General features: G+C 40.5%; 1 protein-coding gene across 2 annotated transcripts in view; it reads right to left on the reverse strand.

Moving 5' to 3' along the window:
* The window catches only part of SGCD (sarcoglycan delta), a 421219-nt gene that overhangs the window by 355090 nt on the left and 45635 nt on the right, over positions 1-20494 (reverse strand). Inside the window, exon 1 of one of the 2 annotated variants that reach the window (XM_001503564.6) lies at positions 17581-18228. The exons of the other annotated variant lie outside the window; for it this stretch is intronic. Coding sequence (XP_001503614.3) covers positions 17581-17757 — 177 coding nt within the window. The 5' untranslated portion in view covers positions 17758-18228. Of the gene's footprint in view, positions 1-17580; positions 18229-20494 lie in introns of those variants that run through there. 2 annotated transcript variants of the gene reach the window in all.

The raw sequence follows: 20494 nt of genomic DNA on the forward strand, positions 1-20494 counted from the left end.
GTGAGGAGCATCATACATTTTTGTAAAATTGACTAAAGTAAATGTTTTAATGGCAACTAGCTAAGACCCTGTCTTTTTTAACTTCCCTTTCTGTTGAGTGGCTTTGGAAGATTTACATGAATTTTGGAGGACCAACTAACAGGAAGTTGAATTGGGGTTCATATTCTTTGGGTGCAGTGGGATATATTTATATGGTTTGCAGAGACTTCCCTGTAAAGGTACATTACTGCTAGCTCTCTCGGTGTAGGAACGTTTTCCAGGAATACTGCTTCCACCCTTGGTACCACCTCACCAAGCAAGACATCATGAAGGTACAGGACCAAAGGACACACTGCAATGTAACCATGCCCTACAATGGCCAGCATCAGAAATATCCGGATAGTAGAGAAGCCAGAAGCTAGTTGGGAAAGTTTTCTAATCATCAGATATATAAAATTTCAAGTGTAGGATTCAATTTTCATTGACATCTAGTCAAAACAGAAATTCTCTCCTGTCAAGAATATACGCAGTTCAGCATATATACTTATCAATTCTCCACACAGTTTTTCTTTTTTTATGAGAAGATCAAAAAATAGCGTTAATCGGAATCTTTCTGTTTGCAGGTTATGTGCACCGTGTGTCTGTATTCTGTACGTAAAGTTGCCTGCTTTATGCATCACAAGCATCGATGATTAAAAACTAAGTTCTACTGAAACTGCCATAGGAAACAATTATCTTTCTATTGTCTATACAGCAGCTGATAGTGCCAAATAGCTGTCACATGAAGAGACAATCAAAGGATATGCAGCCAAAAGTTTAGAAAAAGTTTGTCAGATAGTTAATTATTAATATTATTTTTCAGGATTTTATGATGTCATCTTTTAAAAATTAATAATTTAACTTCCTTTCTAATTCTAAGTACATATCCATGTTTTTAACTTAAGTTTGTACTTCTGATTTTTTTTTGTTTTTTGTCCTTAAAACAGCCCCATAAATTGTTTAAACTTCAGATCTCACAAAACCAGGATCCTCTTCTGGTCCCTTCCATAGTGGGCCCCAAGCACACACCAAGACCTCAGTGTAACACCACCACAAGACATCACTGCTCGGCTGAACCTGAACACGATGCAAGGTGCAGGGCTCAATTTTCCACTGGGAGGAATTTTAATAGTTTTGAATGCCTAAGAATCACTCCAGAAAATTGATCAAATGCAGATTTCTAGGTCTCACACCAAGAGATCCTATTTCAGTAAGTCGGGGATGCATCTCGGGAATCTGAGTTTTTAACAAGTACCAAAATTGGTTCTGCTACAAATGGCCTATGGACTACGCTTTGAGAACACTTATTTAGACCCAATATGGAGATGCATCCCTGGCCCATCTTTGCCTCCACGTGTGTTTTTTCTCACTGGATCACCCATCTTCTTCCCATATCCTGAAAACATACTTTGGTATCGTTTACATTTTTACTGCATTCCTACCCTGGAGCTTTCATTTTCATCATCCTTCCTCAGCAGAATATTATTTCAATAGAATATTGAATATCACATTTTTTGCATCCTTTGGTGTCTTGGTTTTTAAAGGTGTGCAGATCTTTTCTGCCACGAGAAGAAAAAAAAAATCTCAGCTTACCTTTATTATCTCCTCTACATGTTGCCTAATTTTACTCTCATTGATTCCCAGGGTTCCTAGATCCTTGGCAAAATTCTAGGAATCTTATATTCTCATCATTAGTGATATCCTTGATCAAAATTCAATGTACTTTTCTTTATGCCCATTTTCCTTGGAACTTCTGAAGCTTTGGGCATTGCCAACTTCCCCCTCCCAACTGGAAATTTTGTCCTTTCGCATTCATGACACTGCAGGCCCAGGGTTCCTTTTCTATATCTTTAATTACTATCTGTCTTTCCCAACTCTCCTCTCTGCTTCTTTGTTCCAAGTGCACATTATGAGTTAGTCTCCCCTCTCTTTCATCTCAGAGACAGTGTTCAGTGCCATACCTTCATGTTGCACTTCTGTGAGGATGAAACTCTACTTCTCACCTTAACTCCAGTTTCCATCTCAAATGGGACCTATCTCAATGTCTCATCCATCTACTCACTCATCAAATAATTGTTGAGCATCAATCAAATTCCATATACTGTACAGGTTCTCAAGCTACCACAAGTAACAAGAATTACCTTGCCTTTCTGAAGGTCACAGCCTGGGTGGTAGGGGACAGTGAATGGCAAACACAAAAAGAAACAAAATGAACTGTGTGAAGTGTCTATGCTGAAATGTGTCTGGTAAAGTTAAAGAGTGCATCACAGGATGGAAGGCATTTTACACAGATTCATCAAGAGAGAACTCTCTGAGGAGGTAAGATTTAAGCTGAGACTTGAAGGACAAGAAAAAGACAGCAAGGTGAAGGCTGGGGTAAAAAAGTGTTCCCGGTAGAGGAAAGAAAGCAAAGACAAAGGCCCAGGGTGGACAAGGTCTGTGTGACCAGCTGTAATGAGGGAAGTGGAGATGGGCAGGAGATGAGGCTGAAAAATTGGCTGGAGTCAGATGATGCTGGAGCTTGGAGACCACACTTTACTGAAAAGGCAGTGAAAACCTACGGCAGAATTTAAAACAAGGAAGTGATCAACTGATTTTTAATAGTATAGCAGTGCCCAGACCACAAGAGGTGTGGAATAAATATTTGTTGTGTGATAATGATTAACAATCTTTTTCTTTTCCTCCCTCTGTATCAATCATGCATTAAAAAACTCTCAAAAGGTGAATAATTCAGCAAATATGAATCTCAGCCAGTATAACATGGTCCCTAGGAGGCCTACTTGCCTCTGTAGGAGTGTACCAAGCATGTGAATTTTAAAAAGGAGTCTCTCTATATAAATATATCCTTTTCTTGGCAATCACAAGACTGTAGTACTTTCCATCAATCTTTGGGAACTTCTTTACACTATTATACAACATATTTTACACTGATACATGTCATCTCCCTGAATATATGTTAAAACTTTGTATTTAAATGTTCTTTGAACTCTGGTAACACCTAAACAATGGTGTATATATACGTGTATGTAGTTATATGAAGTTATACATATATAGAATGATTATATGTATATACATTTAATAGCATATATTCGTTCAGTGAATGAATAAAAATGCAGCCAATGCTAAATAACAAAGCATATCCTCTAGTAATAAGTGAACAGCTATAAGATCAGAAGTAAAGGAATGAAAACTTACGCAATTTACCTCCCTTTCCAAAAGCACAAGCAATTATACTGATGTTAAGTAGGCTTAAATCTAGAGCCTTACTCTACTCCTTCACGAGGCTATTTTCAGTGTTCACCTGTTTATAAACAAATCCAGTCGACTTAAAGATAATCTGTTTCTTGTACACAAAATGCAATAGAGTTATATCTCCCAGAGAATGAATAAAATAAAACTTTTCATGCTTTGCCATTAGATAGGAAGGAACTACCAGTAGTCAAGGCAATATCCTATCATATCCTGTGGTTCCATGGGAGGGACGTGTACACATCCGATGCTCACTGTGAAGTCCTCACAAAGATCCTTGAGCCAGGCCCAGCCTATGTGGTCCCTGGCCCCTGCAGCTGCTTTTCCTGTAATGAAGGAAGTTGCGTTGTTTCCAGCTGAAGCTCACCTACACTGAACTTCAGAGTGATGAGTCCTACTTCTGTGACAAGCCCCTGACATCTCAACACAGAAACTGGCCTGATCATACTCAAGTGGTCATAGATTTTGTTCCATGTTGACTTCCCTTCCTAAATCCGGTCAGTATCAAATAGCTACTAGAAAATCTTATATTGTCCCCCTTCTTACATTTCACCAGGTGATATAAAAATAAAGGAAGCTCTTGGGGTGGAAATATATGCAACTGGCATACTTTGTGAGGCTGAGCACATATTGTAGTCTAATACTGCTAGAAGCCGTCAAGTTCTGTCTGCATTCAGGGCTTTCATTTCAGCAAAGTTCTTCTTCAGGAGAAGAACAAATGTTTTCCTCCCTACCCCCCAAATAAAAGATATCTAGAAAATAGTTATAGTGTCTGCATTATCAATCCGCTGTGGAAGAATGCAATATGTTTTTTTTTTTTTTTTTTTTTTTTTTTAAGATTTTATTTTTTCCTTTCTCTCCCCAAAGCCCCCCGGGACATAGCTGTATATTCTTTGTTGTGGGTCCTTCTAGCTGTGGCATGTGGGACGCCGCCCCAGCGTGGTTCGACGAGCAGTGTCACGTCCGCGCCCAGGATTCGAACCAACGAAACACTGGGCCGCCTGCAGCGGAGGGCGCGAACTCAACCGCTCGGCCACGGGGCCAGCCCCAAGAATGCAATATGTTTTGAGGGATGATTAAAGATCAATCAGCAAACTTTCTAAAGACACATCAGTGCCATTCAGTTTCCCGACGATTCTTCTTTGAGCCTGTAAAACATTATGGGTCATGAGCCACTCTACTAATAAGGCAGAGCTGAGAACAAAGAGGCATTGACAGGCATTTTACTAATGATTGCTAGACTCTTCCACCTACGAGGCTTCATGATATCTTGTTCCCTAAGGGAATTTCTCATAAGAAAGTGCAAATGAGCACAATTCTCTGGACAGTTACATACCATGGGGGAAAGAAACATGGCACAGCACATTAAGGAAACCCCCAATCCCAATCTATTTTTTCAACAGAAAAAAATATATATGTACTTTTTTTTGCTTTTTCTCCCCAAATCCCCCCAGTACATAGTTGTCTATTTTAGTTGTGGGTCCTTCTAGTTGTGGCATATGGGATGCCACCTCAGCGTAGCCTGATGAGCAGTGCCATGTCGGCACCAAGGATCTGAACCAGCGAAACCCTGGGCAGCTGAAGCAGAGCGAGCAAACTTAACCACTTGGCAATGGGGCTGGCCCCAGAAAAAAATCTTTTTGACCATCTATTATGTGCCAGGTACCACAATATACCCTGGAAAGATCTAGGTCTTCAAAAGGCTGAGTAGGATCTTACTTCTGCTTCCCTCAAGCTTGTATTTTAATGGGAGAGATGGACAATAAACAAGTAAATGGATGAAAGCCTTAGAACTAAAGTTAGGTGATAGGAAGGAAACAAAGAGGGGGCCGTGATAGAGAACAGATGGTGACCCACACTGGTCACAGAAGGCCATTCCGACCAAGTGACAATTAAGGCGAGATCTAGAGGAACAAATTTTCCAACAGAGGACACAGTAAGCATTTTGGCCTTAAGAGCACACTCAAGTTAAACAGGATGGCCGGCAGGGTCAGCACTGGATGAGCACAGAGGAAAGGATGGGGGATGTGCTCGTAGAGAGAGGCTGTGGACCAACTGTATTGTGCCTTATGGATTATGGTAAAGAGTAGAGAATAAAGCCAGACTATAACTATAGTTAAGGTTATAGTTATATATAATAAATATATAAAAATAATTATATTATTTTATTTAGAAATAAAACAGGTGATACAAATCAAATGAGCTAGAGCGTGTTGATGATGCCTCTGCATGTGAAAATTTCCAGGACGTTTACAGGTAAACATGAGTTACATCACTACGTATGATTGTAACCAGTTTACGTAAATAGCAGGCGTGAGTTCCCTCACAGGCTCATTACAGTTTCTACAGTTTGTTGTGGAATCTGAGTCATTTTGGATTATCTTGGCATGTAAATAGTTTTCCATTAGCCATGTTAATTTTAAGGTCTCTCATTTAAAAGTATCTGCTTTCAAGGCTTGTTTTCGTTCAGCCATCCACACAAGGCATTAGTCATGGATTGCTAACATTTGGCACAATTTAGACAACTGTAACAAACTCACCACTTTCAGTTTTGATATAACAATCAACATATTTTTTCTTGGAAAATTCATCCAGAAAAGTAAGTGTCTGTTTATGTGAAATGGTCCAGGAACGGCATGTTCTATTTAAACAAATATTTGGATTAATTTTAAAGTTAGGTATGCCATATTTTAGTTTTCTAAGAATTGGAAAATGTAAGTGGTAATCAATTTTTACTGAAAAAATTAAACAAGTCTATGTATTTAAAAGCACCAAAGAACATACAGTTAAGAAAATCTTTTTGTTTCATGCTTTTAGCGCCCTCCATAGAGGCAATTATTACCAGCTTTTTCTTATCCTTATAGAAACGTTCAATATATATACAGGTTTTATTCAATGTGTACATTCAATGCATACACACAGGTGTAAATTTTTCTTTATTACACAAAGAAGGGTATATTTTTTTGCTCTTTATTGCGGCAAATTTAATTTGGTCCACTTAACACAGCTTAGTGATAGTTCCATAAAAGTATGCAGAAAACTATTTTTTTAAGTTAGTTTTAGATTGTATGGAAACATGGTATTTAACTTAGCCAACTCTTAGGGATGACATTGAGGTTGTTTCTGGTAATTTTCTGTTACCAACGCTTATTTAAACAAATAAATACATGTCAGGTATTACCATGTGCTGACACTAGCCATTTGGCAGTAAAAAGCCAGACTTCCTGCCTCTTGGACCTTACAACCTAGTGGAGGAAATGATAAACTGATAAACAAACAAACATGGACTTTTCATACTTATTCTTAGGAATAAGTCATGTAAAGAAAAAAGTAAGGCAGAGGAGACAGGCAATGAGTTGGGGGCTCCCGTCTATAGGATGGTCAGGGAGAGCCTCTAGTGCAGAGATTTGAGAACAAAACACCAACAAGCAGGAGAGCAAAGCATGAGGACATCTGGGGGCAGCTCTTCCGTCAGAGGAAACAGTATCAGCAAGTGCAAAGGCCCTGAGGTGGGAACTCACTTGCCACATTTGAAGGACAGTGTGGTTAGATCAGAGGGAACAAGAGGGAGAGACTTTGAAAATAAGCTTGGAGGTACAGGCAGAAGGGGTGCACATTGGGTCTTACAAGACACAGTAAAAACCTTAGGTATGATACTGATGGTGCAGTAACTATCAGAGAACCAAGGCATGAGAGTGAGACCATCAGATTTTCACCTCAGGATCACTCCAGCTGTTCTCTAAGGAACAGACTACAGGGTATGAGAATGCCAGTGGAGAAACCAGGGGCCTGTGACTACTGCAATTGCCCTAAGAGAGGTGACAGTAGCTCAGAACAAGGTAGAGGTGAGTGAGAAGGTGGTGAATTGCTGTATTTGCAATCTGTTTGGAAAGCAGAGCTAACAGGATTCCCTGCTGCCTGATACACAGGGTGCAAGAAAAGGACAGGAGTCAAGGAGAATGCCAACGTTCTGGCGTGAATAGCCAGGCGAACGATGGTGTCATTTATCATGACGGGGAACACTGGGGGAACAGTAGGCTCCTGGGCAGGAGGCAAATGGAGTGTGCGGAGGGAGAAAGAGAGCTCTGTTCAGTCAAGTTGATTTTCAAATGCATAGAGGAATCCACGGGGGTGGTGTGACAAAGGCACTTCGAAATGAGTCTGGAATTCAGGGGGAAGACTGGGCTTAGAGAATAAATGTTCAAGTCTCCTGCGTATGAGGATTATTTAAAGCCACAGAAATGGAGGATACTTGTTTCACGTATATACAAATACACCTTTCAGAGAAGCCCTGAGAAGCCGAATTGCTACGTCAAGATTTATGTGTGTGTACGCATGTGTGTATCCATATGGTTTTTCACAGATATTATTATCAAAGTTCTCCTCCAAAGTACAAGATACCTTAAATTTAAAATATTCATCTCTGGTGAATTGGAAGATACTTCAGTATAATTATGAGCAGTAATTCTTACAGTCCTAGAGATTTAGATGTGTGAGGTGCCAGGTGAGGTAGTTTCCGACAGAGGTATATTTGTGAAACATTCATAATTATTTTTACTAAGCATTAGCAGATATACGAGCTCATACATTCCTGACAACACTCTGGGAGATCAATATTATTAAAATTATTTTATAAATTGAGATACTGACGTCCCAAGGAATAAAGGAATATTCTCAAGGGTACCTAACTAGTGAGTTGGTTAGGGTCTGGACTCAATCTCAGGCCCAATTTTCTTCCCGTTACACGTGGAATGAGACAAAAGCTTGGCTTTCTCTGGATAAGATGCAAGGTATTTATAATTACCATCTAGGTGCATTTAGTGTAGAATGCATTTAAAAGGCCATAAACTCTGCCACCACCTGACAAATCTGTGTTTTCCTTCGGGCCCTCTCATGGGAGTACTCAAGGCATTCGGGATACATCAATGAGCAAGAACACAGATCCCTAACCTCACGGCCGTGGCAGGAGGCAGTGATGGGAGAGACAGACAACAAGCGTGAAAACCGTGTTTGAAATTTATCTTACAAGAGAATGAGTGCTTACGGGGAAAAGACTTCCCCAAAAAAAAGAGACAGGAGAAAGGGGATCAGCAGTGCTGGGGGTTGGGGAGCAGAGAAGGTTCACATTTGAAAAGTGTGGGACAGGGTGACCTCCTGGAGAAGGCAATACCTGAACCAAGACTTGAAGGAACCTTGAGAGTCGTTGAAGACTTGTTTCTGCATAAAACTCAGACATCATTTTAAATGTGGTCCTTGATGTTGTAAGTTGAGGACCAGAAAAAAATGTATAAACTGAACACCACTGAACAGGAAAAATAATTTCAACCACCTGATGTCAAATTTAACAGTGTCTTTTTCACATGCAGAGGATGCTGCATCTACCCACCATGGCCTTGTCTGTGGCCAGCTTTCTTACAGGAGCAACAGATCCTTTTCAGCACACCAGCTACCCTGGGTTGTACGAGGCCAGTGCTTCCTGAATGCCCATGGAGGATTCTGACCAGAAGCAGATAATGACAATTGCAGTCCAGCCACTACAGCTTTTCTGTGACTTAGAGATCAAGTTGTATAATAAAATAGTGAACATGACTCAAACACTTAAGATCAGAGAACGAGACACAAAGCTTGAAGGGAACATGAACGATAAAACATTCAAACCGTTATTTAACAGATGAGAAACCCAGGTTGAGGGAGGTGGAGTGACTTAGTCAAGGTCACAGACTAAGTTAGTGACAAGACCAAAGTCAGCTAAACCGAAAACCAGTACGCTTCCCATACACTACAGGCTTCAGTCTTTGCAGCTTAAACTCTTGTTTGACAAGCACCATGCATATGCTTTTTGGACAATGCTCAAAGCAAATCACAAGAAAACTATCCATTTCCTAACATAAAGGAAGTATACAAAACTGATGAGAAACACTTGTGTAATGGTTACTATGTGCCAGACACTGTTCTAAATGCTTTGCTGAACTTATATAATCCTTGCAGACATATAACTATGAGGTAGGTGCTGCTGTTATCCCCTTTTTACAGTTGACACAACTGAGAAACAGAGAGGTTAAGTAACTGATCTAAAGACACTCAGCTTGTTAAAGATATATCAAGATATATCAAGAATTTGAACCTAGAGTGCCTGGCTGAAAAATCTGTTCTCTCAATTTTTGTATTAAATGCTTCCATTTATATGGATATACTTGGTCAGAACAGCATGATAACTAATTAAAAACGTGTTTTTGTAACAGTTTTAGCTAGAATTTCTCACCATGGATATTAATTTTAAGTCAATTCATCAAATACTTATTGAGCGACTACTGTATTTTTGCCAGGATGCATGTTATGCTAAGTCTAGGCATTTTTCCCCAAGTAATAAGCCGTCTTGACTATGTCTCTGAAACTCATAAATTTTTACAGCATCATGAAAAACAGCTACAACAAATTAGGCACATCCTTCCACAGTGATTCAATAGTTCCATAAAATTAGCATTGACCCAGTAGTCTCCCTTGACAATTGTGTTTGGCAAGGATCTTCAGCTATTACCTGGGCTTACAATGAAACCTGTGGTCTTAAAGGAAATGCTCTTCATCTCATTTTTAGTTTTGCTGTGGTTTTTTTTTTAAAGAAAGTGTCGAGAAACAAGAATGATAATGATAATAGCTAAAGGTTATTATGCACTTTGCTAAGCGCCTCAATTGCCTTCACATATGTAGGTATGGATATATGTACATATGCATATACGTCTATTGAGGTGTAACTTACTTCCAGTGAAATACACAGATACTAACCAGACAGCCCGAGTTTTACAAATTTGTACATCTGTGTAAACAATATTCAGTCAAGATAGGGAATGTTGCCATCACCTTAGAAACTTTCCTCATGCTCCTTCCTAATCAACCCCCATCCCCAGAGGCAGTGACTGTTCTGATTTCTATCACATCTAAAATTGGTAATCTTATGTACAGTCTCATGAGGTGGTTAATCAAGGAATGTCTACCTTTGAGACCTGTGGCTATCACGCTGTCCTACTGCATTGCTTCTCAATAGATACTTAGCCCATCTCAACAGTATCTTCTGAGAGAATTAACTCATAATGTCCTCACCTCTCTCTTACGTATCTAGAATGGTACTACATGTGCCACACTTGAAAATGGAAAAAATGGTCACTCGAATCATTTTCTATAGTCTGAGGTTCAGATGAGAAACCCTATTGAGAGCTTGCTAATGTAAATACCTACAGATCAGGAAGGTGCAGTCAATGAATGCAGCAGACATACGTCCTCTCAAAGGAACAGGAGCTTCCCAGATCACACCAACAGCCACACCGTGTGAAATCAGACCAGGGATGCCCATCTCCAGCTTTTTCTAGATATCTAGATTCATATACAATATCTCAGTACATTTAAATGCATTGTAAATAACTCAATTTTTAAAAAACACTTCGTAAGTAGAATGTGCCTATCGGCCAGCCCTCAGATTGCCAGTTTGTGACCCGCTGTTTATATCCTCAGCCTGGGAAACACCAAGATTAGATTCATTAGTGACAGAAGTGAGGCCACAACCCTTTGAAGATCACAGTCAACTTTAGGAGTTTGTCTTTATATGGTAAAAGTTATGCTGTCCAGACTCTAGTCTCTTATCAACACTCCCGGCCACTCAGGGAAGCCAATGACCGTGGTAAACACACACTGCACACATGATAGAGGAAAGAAACTGGCAACAGAAGATGAAACAGAATAAAACAATAGAGGGAAAGAGCTAGAAAGAGTATAGAACGAGAGAGAAGACAACTATAGATAAGAACAGGAGAAGAATGAAAATGCTGTGCCTTTCTGCAGTTCTCTTTCATTGAATACGCCCTGAGTACCACAGCCCCAGTCAGAGTTGGGCCAACAGGGCGGTGTCGAATGATTTGCTTGGAGAAAGGAGCTCACCCTGATATTTATTTACTCTGAGCTCAATGAGAGCAGTTTCAGTGGATGAATATATTAACCCTGGCAAATAACTACAGGGTTTCTAGGAATTCAGAAATATATTCTTTGGAAGTCAGAGAGCTCACAAGAGAGTCTGATCCTATCACCCCAGCAAGGGAAAGTGGTCTGAACGAGGAGGGTGTTTCTAATCCCTGGCAATATAGTTTTTATCAGGAAGCTGTGCTTGCTTTAATCGGTACCATTGCATTATCGGTTAAAAGGAAGAATAAAGCCATTGCTTCCACATCCACTTACACACCCGGAGCTCCATTAGGGCAACCACCAGCAAAGATTTCTCAGCAAACCAATCTCACAGGATTTACACACTTAGTGAACCATGGTGACACGTCCCTCCCTGTGTCCTGCTGACTTGTCTGACAGGCAGGCCAGGGGCCACAGCTGACATGGCTTTCTTTATATAAGGAAGTTCACACTCGGCAACAGGAATTTGAAACAATAATGGAGATGATCACCTTTCGGTGGGCAATAAAGGTGAAAGAAAGAGGACAGCAGAATCTGCAGAGAAATTTGGGCAACATTGAAGCAGTAACCTGGATAACTCAGTGTAAAACATTCTCTCTCTGCTGATTGTCTCAACTCTTCATCTTGATTTGCCTATTTCATTCTCTGTCAGTCCGCCTCATGCTTTCTCAGTTAATATTAAGCGTATATAGCTAAAATACTTAAGTCCTTACTGTGTGCAAGGCACCGTGCTAAGTGCATTATATGCACAATCTCACAACAGGTAGATACTATTATGTCCATTTTAAGGATGATAAAATTGTGGCATGTGGAGATGATGTAACGTGTCCAAGGTCACAGAGCCAGGATCACAGTCCAGGTCTGCCTTCCTCAGAGCCTGGGCTCACTTCACAATATAATCACTCTCCTTCTGCTACAAGATCACTCCTCCTTCCATTCTTCATTCTTACTGTGATTCTTGTCCGTTACAATCACCCTTTCCCCTTCGGTTGGTGAATAGATGTGTAGTGTCCTGTTCATGGAAGATGCACCCGTCAGATGACTGGAATTGAGTTCAGGAAGCCATATTTTTGTCTGGAGGAGGTTAACTGGAATATGTTCAGAGAAGAGTGAAGAGAGTAACGCAGGAAAAGACAAGGGAGAGATGAAACAATTCAAGATGCCCAGCCTTGGGAAAGGAAGACTAAGACATTCATAAAGAAAAGGGAGAGCTTTAGAATTACAAAACTCATAGATTGTGAGAAAGGGAAAACACTTTAGAGGCATCTGATCCCATTTTACAGATGGGAAAACTGAGATCCAGCTATTAGTGGCATCAAGATCTATCCCAAGATTTCTGACCACCTCTACCTTTACCCCCTCTCTTCACCTCACTTCTGCACCAAGTACCACCACCATCCTCAAATGTGGCTTAAGAGACTATGACAATGGCCATGGGTTACCAAGTACAGAGACACAAATTTGACTCAGTCTGAGGAGCCATGAGATGAGAAACAACTCCCCAAGGTGCCTTGCAGATTGTGAGGTTCTTCATCAGCGAGGGCATTGCCATCACATCTGGCTGAGATCTGTCACCAACGCTATAAATGGCATTCCTGCAGTGGGTAATGATTTAGCCACGGCAGTGCTAAACAAACTCAGTTCTGTGGACCAGAGTCTGGCTGGCTTCCACCACTCAGAGATTTTAAAAATATAAAGACTCCCCAACTCTAATCTCAGAAACTTTGATTCAGGAGGTTTTGAGAAACCATGGACCCAGGTGATTTCTGAAAGACCGTCTAATACCAAGATTCCATCATGATATTCCTTTCTCTAGCATGGCTTCTGAAGTATCACTCAGCTGTCATTACTGGGCAACACATACACCACGTGGTCCACACCAGACTCAGAGTCAAGGGACAAGAAGCCCAGCTGTTGTCTTGGACTGCCTGTGTTCCTCAGGCAGGTAACACATTTTCAGTCTTAGTGTCCACCTCTTTAAAATGGAAGGAATGGATTATTAGAGCAGTGTTTTTCAAATGTGTTTATTCATTTTTTTTAAAAAAAAAAGTTCAAGCATCTGTGGCCCAAACTGTCCAGGCCTAGCCCACAGACATCATCCCTGCTCTTTGCTGCTAATAGAACACTGACACACTCCTTATCAGGTAGACAGCTCCTGATCTGAACCCGTGGGCTCCTACTCCACACCAGAGGATGAAAGCTGATCGGTCTAAACCTATCACGGTAATGTCAGTCCATGGGGCCAGTGGGCACACAACCCTGTTCTGGCTGTGTATTCTGAGACATGAGGGGAAGTCTACATGGGAGGGGATCCCTCTGTGATTAAAGGAGCAAAGGTTCCTGAAGAAAAATAGTTTTTCCCTTTCATGTCCTGCCACCTTTGCCCTGACTTGAACACAACACATGGAGATGAGCACAGGGAGTTGAGCTCAAGCGCTGAGGATGGTGGAGCACAAAGGAAGCATTGGTCCTTGTGGGCATTGCTCAGTTGCTACAACCATCCTGGACTGTGTAGGTGTGGTCTACATATATATGTGCAAAAAGTAAGCCCTTACACATTTAGATTTCTGTGAGCAGGGTTTCTATTACTTGCAGCCACATGCAGTCTTCACTGATACACTATTAAAACTCTTTTCAAATGAAATCTCTTGCAAAACCCCAATATTTGAAACAAACAAGGGTAACTGGACTCCATTAGAAATGCAGATGGTGTGTTTCCATGACTGTTCCTCCCCAGATTCCTGAAGGAGTTCTTTCCATGGAACCAGAACTGGCCGGGATAAGCAATGCATCAGGGCTCCTCAGATCTTCTCAGGCATCTGAGAGTTTTCTAGCAACTTTGTTTTCGTGTTTTTCTTTCATTTTATTTTTACGTGTATATTTTACTTATGCAAATTCTGTCCTAGAAAATGCAGATCCAGAGCCAGCCCTGATGGCTTAGTGGTTAACGTTTGGGGTGCTCCACATCGGCGGCCTAGGTTTGGTTCCCGGGCACACAACCATACAACTTGTCTGTCAGTAGCCATGCTGTGGTGGCAGCTCACAAAGAAGGCCTTATAACTAGAATATACAACTATGTGCTGGGGCTTTGGGGAGGAGAAAAAGCGAGCAGGAGATTGGCAACAGATGTTAGCTCAGGGCAAATTTTTCTCAGCAAAAAAAATAAAATAAAATAAAAAATAAAAACATATATATACAACAAAAAGAAAATGTAGATCCAATTCATAACCAACAGCCACTACCACACAGTTTTGGTGCCTGCGTTTGTTTTCAGTGTACAATCATGTGGGCAACAAACGATTCCATTTTGTCAAGAATAATGAGAAAGGAAGAGAGTATGACATAACACCAATGGCACATTCCTTCCAGGGTGCAGGTCAAATGACATCATGACATACAAGTGAAAGTAGATCTGAAGAGAAAAAGTCATGGAAGAATTAACCGTCCATTCAGGATACAGGAGTATGAGTGTGTCAAAAACAAAATAATCTCTAGATACCTGTCATGTTCATGTTCTTGTCCACGGTGTAAGCCTTCTTAAATTCCAGTAAAATTTTCTATGTAAGAAACCAAAGTTGATAATCTGGATATTACTGTTACGTAGTTTTCTTTGTATTTAATTCATAAATTTGTTTTAGTGTTATAGCTGTTCAACAATGATTAAAATGGAGAGATAATATCTAGGTGGGTCTTTTTCATTTGTACATATTTAAAGAACAGTATAATAAAAATAATTAAATTAACTATGGAGGCATGGATCTTTTTTTCCCCTCCTGTTAAAAGGAGTCTCTATATTACACAAACTCAAGAAATTCTGAACTACAGGATGGTCCAAATCCCTTCCACATGGTCACATCCATGATTCTATTAACTTCCTTATCATATGAAACCAATATTAAACACTTTCACCAACAATGTGGTACATGCTCTTGGAGATGGTTTTTTAAATAAATAGTTAAAATTAAAGAAACTCATTTATTAAAATAAAGTATATAAAACATTTTATATTCCCTTTCAGAAGTTTGTCTTAATAATAAAGTTTCCACGGGCATGGCCTTGGACAAGTTTTCCTCACTGTGATCATTCGCCCAACTCCACCTGGTCCCTTCACTCAACACCTCCAGCAGGAGTATCTTAGGACAGAGCAAATACGGGTTAAAAATAAGGCCTTAAGAGCCTGCCTCCTCCTTGCTTAAGAAATCTGAACCCTCGGGTGATGCCATTCTTACAAAATGTGCTTTCTGATTGCTTCCAGAAGGCACAGGAGGGCAGACTGACCATGGGGTCTCCTATTTCGAAGAGGGTAAAACAACTCTCCTTTTTGAAGCCACGGTTTATCCACACACTTCAAGTCAAACAAATCAGTGCCTGCTGGTTTTCACAGCTTCTAGAATGTGGTTTCATTCCTGTGCGCAGATCTCTTCCCTCTGTCCTCGCTGCCCGGTTTTTGGTGTGGCCCCTCCTCTCTCCTCGTTGCCTGCACCTCTGCCCTGGATTTCTTCCATCCAGGATAGAGTCTACTCTCCATAATTTTTTTCCTTTTCAAATGCCAAGGGAGCTTGATTTTTGCTCCTTTACTTGTAAAAGAAGGAAAGTATAGAGTTTCCTCCAAGTTTTAGACACTGCTGTTCCTAATCCTGCAACCGAGAGTTGCTATTTCATGCCTGTTCTTCTCAACGCTTGATGAGCAGCACTAAATTTAGAGGAGGATGACGTTAGAGCTCACTTGAGTCTCCTTTTTCACTGGCAGTGGGCTTGGCTAGGGTTCATGTTGGTTCCTAATCTGTCTTGGCATTTTGTTCACTCAGTAGGCGCTTATGAAAAAAAGTGTAGCCACTGTTTCTCCTGATTTCCAGCTGCCCTCCCTTTTTTGTCTCACATCCTTCAGTTCCCAAACCCTCCCCATCCGAACCCAACACAAACATGAGGTTGATGAAGACAATATTTGTGAGCCCTGTCTTAGAATATGAAATCCTGCTGCCAGCCATTTCCCAATTTCCTCCTCCAAGTGCAAAACTGTAGAGAAAATAAAATTGCTGGCTGAAAGTCCTGACTTTCCACCAATAGGACACAATGTCTGCCCACTCATCCTAGATCTTACACAGAGAAAGATATGAAAAACTCCAGCCCTCCACTCTTCATTCTCCCATTAACCTTACTCTCTACCATTAATGATTTGTTGAAAGATTTTTAGCACTGAAGTAAACACATACCTGTTTTTATAGAGGTCCACCCTGAGAGGTCTAGCCACTCTTATGCCATTCTACCAATATCCAAGAATCCATTCATTCATCTATTTCCCCAACCAGACTCTTGGCTGAGCCCTTTTTGGAAAACACCATTGCTGTCATTGTTTGTTCTGCCAGTAATCACAAAGCTGTAGTAAGATTTAGTCCAGCTCTTTCTGAGTTGAACTAGTTTCTTAAATGCAATTACATTGTATTGTGTATTTTCTAAATGCTAAGCATAGAATAAGATATATCCTTCTAAGGGGGGGTAAAAATCTACATTGCATTATAGCTGATATGTATAGGAAGAATTATTTAAAATTTGAATTTTTTAAAAAAGCACTCTTCAGTAAACTATAAAATAAAATCAATTGATCAATGAAATAAAATTCACACCATCATGTCTCTGTCTTTCAACAATGATTTTGAGAAAACTGCCATTTTCTGTTCCTCCTTAGTTGTTTGTATTTTATAAAATACAGAACTATTTTGTGAGAGTAAAATTGCCAGTGACTTCTTCAACTCAGAAAAATTGAAAATTATTGTAGAAATAGAATTACAAATGTTGATCTAGCGTATTTCTAGGCAAATATATCAGTAGGCTCTTTAATGACAGTCAAAATCCCATATAATAATAAAAGATGCCAGGAACTCATACACACATTTCTGCTCCAACACTCTGAAAGTGTAATCCAAAATAGAAACTACAAACTCTGATTCCCTCCTAAAATGAGAGCCATTTTCTGCTAAAAATGTGCCTCTCAAAACTCTCATGAAGCAAAGAGCACAGATAATTTCATCCAAAATTATCTTTCCTGCCAATGAACTGTCCTTCTATGCAGAAAAGTTACAGAAGGTTGGAGCAGAGTGACAGTATAAGCATTCACATACTTTCCTTTTTCACAATCGTGTTGCCAGCTAAATCCTAACTTTCACAAGTGTCTCTGCCTTGCTGAAATCAGATCTCAAAGGGGCTTGGGGAAAGAAAAGATTCCAACTCCACACCAAATGTTTAAGTGATGGAGTTCTAACTTGTTCACACATACACACAGAAAGCTCAGAGTACTTGCAAACAAACAGCAGGTTTAGAGAGTGAAGAGAAGCGTGGAAATGCAAGAACTTCACAGCACCCTACCTCTCTTGTCTGCTTCACAAAGCGGCTGATGAAAATCGCCCACAATCCCGGAGTGTGCTGAGAGGCTCTGAAGGAGGCGACCGCTCGGCGGCCGAGTGGGAGCAGGCCCAGCCTGTGTTCAGAAGCTGCCCCAGTCAGATTTTCCAACTGTAGAATTGCAGCCAAGTCCCTGCCCATGCCTGAAGAATTTCCTGAACAGCATTCCCGTTCTTTTTCTGACTGCTTTGAAACCGTACTCTGTCTGTATTTCAATACGGCTTTGTCAGGCCAACTCAGAGCTACTGGGCTGTCTCCAGCTATCAATGGGAAACACGTGTGTCAAGCACAGACTCGCTCCCCTGCAACAGCGCCTATGGCGTCTGCTGGGCTCGTACTCACAACCACAAAGGAAACCGCTTCTAGAACCAGTTCGGAGTTTTCTGCCATTCTCCGGGCTCTGCTCTCTGGTGCTAGATGCTGGCCATGTCTTCTTTCTTCTGCTCAACACTGCCCCTTGTTAACCTGCTCCATCCACATGCAGTCGCCAGCTGATCCCTGTTAGCCCCCTGAGCTCTCGCCAGTCCTGATAACGAGCCTATTACAGCAAAGAGATGTGAATTCTAATTTGATCTCCCTACCTGCCGTTGCCTCAGTCTTTGCTCAGAGTTTCAATTGCTGGAGGGGGAACAATATTTTTAGCATTTCCAAACTGGCTGAGTACTTCAGAGTTGTTCCCTCATCCCGAGGTGTGCATCTATCCTGCTGCAACTAAAAATAATGCAATTATTTTTCAGGCACTTTTGTTGCTCTCTGTTCTGTAACGGTGCTGGTCCAAAAACGTAACATTTTAGAAGCTTTTGAAATGTGTGTTATGGTTATAGGAAATAGAAAGGAGAAAGGAATGTGCATTTAATCAGAATGTGTCCTAATTCTGTGCACCTGTGATTATTTCTGGATGACACTCCATCAAAATGTCCTGTGTACATTCTGCTGGATTTGGTGGCCTACCTTTGACATTTCTTCTTTCCGTAAAACAAGAGGAAATCTCTAAAGATACAAAGAGGACAGCCCTCTTCTCCCACAATGAAAACCCCACATCTAAAGAGCCAAAGCTAAGTTGTCAAGGTAACATTGTAGAAAAGAGATGATTTAAAAAGAGCCTCATTTGTTTTGAGTTTTTTCTTTTTCTTTTTTGGTATTAATATTTTACTTCCTAAAGTCACACCCCATTAGCAATTTATTTTAAAGGACAGGCTTGCCAGATTTTAAAGTGTTGTGTATTCCTGAGGGGGTGCTGTAAATAATAGGATTTGGTGGGGTCTTGAGTTTAGCATCAAATCACAATGGGCACTCTGAGCAGGATTAGATTTTTGCCTTGGGAAGCACTGTGCATATGTGTGTTGGGGGAGGGGAGCATGTGCACCTCTAAGGTCAGGATGCAATTACAGATTCAGAGAACTTCAGAGTTGGAAGGAACCCCAGAGACCATCCAATCTAAATCGTTTCTACCCTTCATTTTATACAGAGAAATGGAGGCCCAGACAGCTGCAATGACTCGTCCAGTGTTGCAAAGACAGTTAATGCCAGAGGTAAGACTAGAAAACTGGATTTGTTTGTAATTTTCCATGTGCTTTCTCTATCCAGCATCATTTGGGAAAGGCGATATCATCTAACCTTCACAAAAGCAGGCTTGTAATCAGTTGTCCTGGGTCTAATCTTAGTTCTGTCTCTTACTGGCTGTGAATCCTGGTCAGCTTGCTTATATTCTCTGGACCTCAGTTTCCTCATCTGTAAAATGGAGACATTAATGGAATCTACCTCATGGAGTTGTTGAGGATTCAGTGAGATAATCCGTGTAAAGCGTTTACTACAGGGCCTATAAATAAATTTCAGTTTAGTTTTCTTTTAATGGAGCAAAACCAAGACCCTTTCTCTTACCTAAAAGCAAAATTGCATTCTCACATCTAGCTTGAGTTCCTAAACTGTTTGATTGGCTAGTTATGTTTTCTGCCATCTTACCTTGATGTAACAGGGGCCTATCATCTTAAACACAGGCAAGTGTCCTAATGCCTTGTAGGAACACTAAGCCAACTATATGGCTACTTTTCACTTATTCCCTAATATAACATTGGAGTCTTTCCTCAAGATTAACTCATGGGAAAGGAACACAGTGAGACCAAATCTGCAGTCAGTTACACGAGGCTGAACAAAGCGCCATTTGCAGACGACTAGACTTCCTCTCCAAACCTGAGCTCCTCAAGAAAGATTACCATTCTAAAAGAAGGAGACCATTAACAACTGCAAATCCCACATTTGATATCTTCAACGTCCTAAATTAATAACAACAACAACAAAAACAAAATAAAGTCCTATAAATTGAGGAAGAAATATTACTACAGAAACAACAAATTCTAAAGAATCAGATTTCTACTTGGGGTTCCAGAACCTTTGTCTTAGGGCCAATAGTAGCGAGCAGTTGACGAAGCACTCACTACTTAATAATCACGTTTAGTGGGCCCAGGTACTCTTGGGGAAACAAAAGAGTAGCCGGAGTTAATTTTGAGTGGTTTACAAACATTTTAGTAATCAATTAAAAAAGCAAACAAACATAAAACAACTGAAAAACCATTCTCAGACTTACAGAAATACAGAACGATGGTGATATGGTCCAAACGATGCAGCCCCAAAATCTCCCCAAATACTTGCCTCACGGCTCATTTCAGTGTATGTGTAGAGAGACCTCAGTCTGAGACCCAGCTTCATTACTACTAGCTAGAAAATCCTGAAAAGTTACTTAACTCTTGTAATGTTAGGAAAAATTATCCAAAACTTGAAAATAAGGCCAAAGGTAGTCATGCTCTTTCACAATCACATGTGGCAATTATTTAACATGCCCTCTCAAGAATTACTGAAGGGAAACGTGCTTTGTTCCATT

This window comes from Equus caballus, chromosome 14 (assembly GCF_041296265.1).
Source record: "Equus caballus isolate H_3958 breed thoroughbred chromosome 14, TB-T2T, whole genome shotgun sequence".
NCBI classification, from domain to species: domain Eukaryota; kingdom Metazoa; phylum Chordata; class Mammalia; order Perissodactyla; family Equidae; genus Equus; species Equus caballus.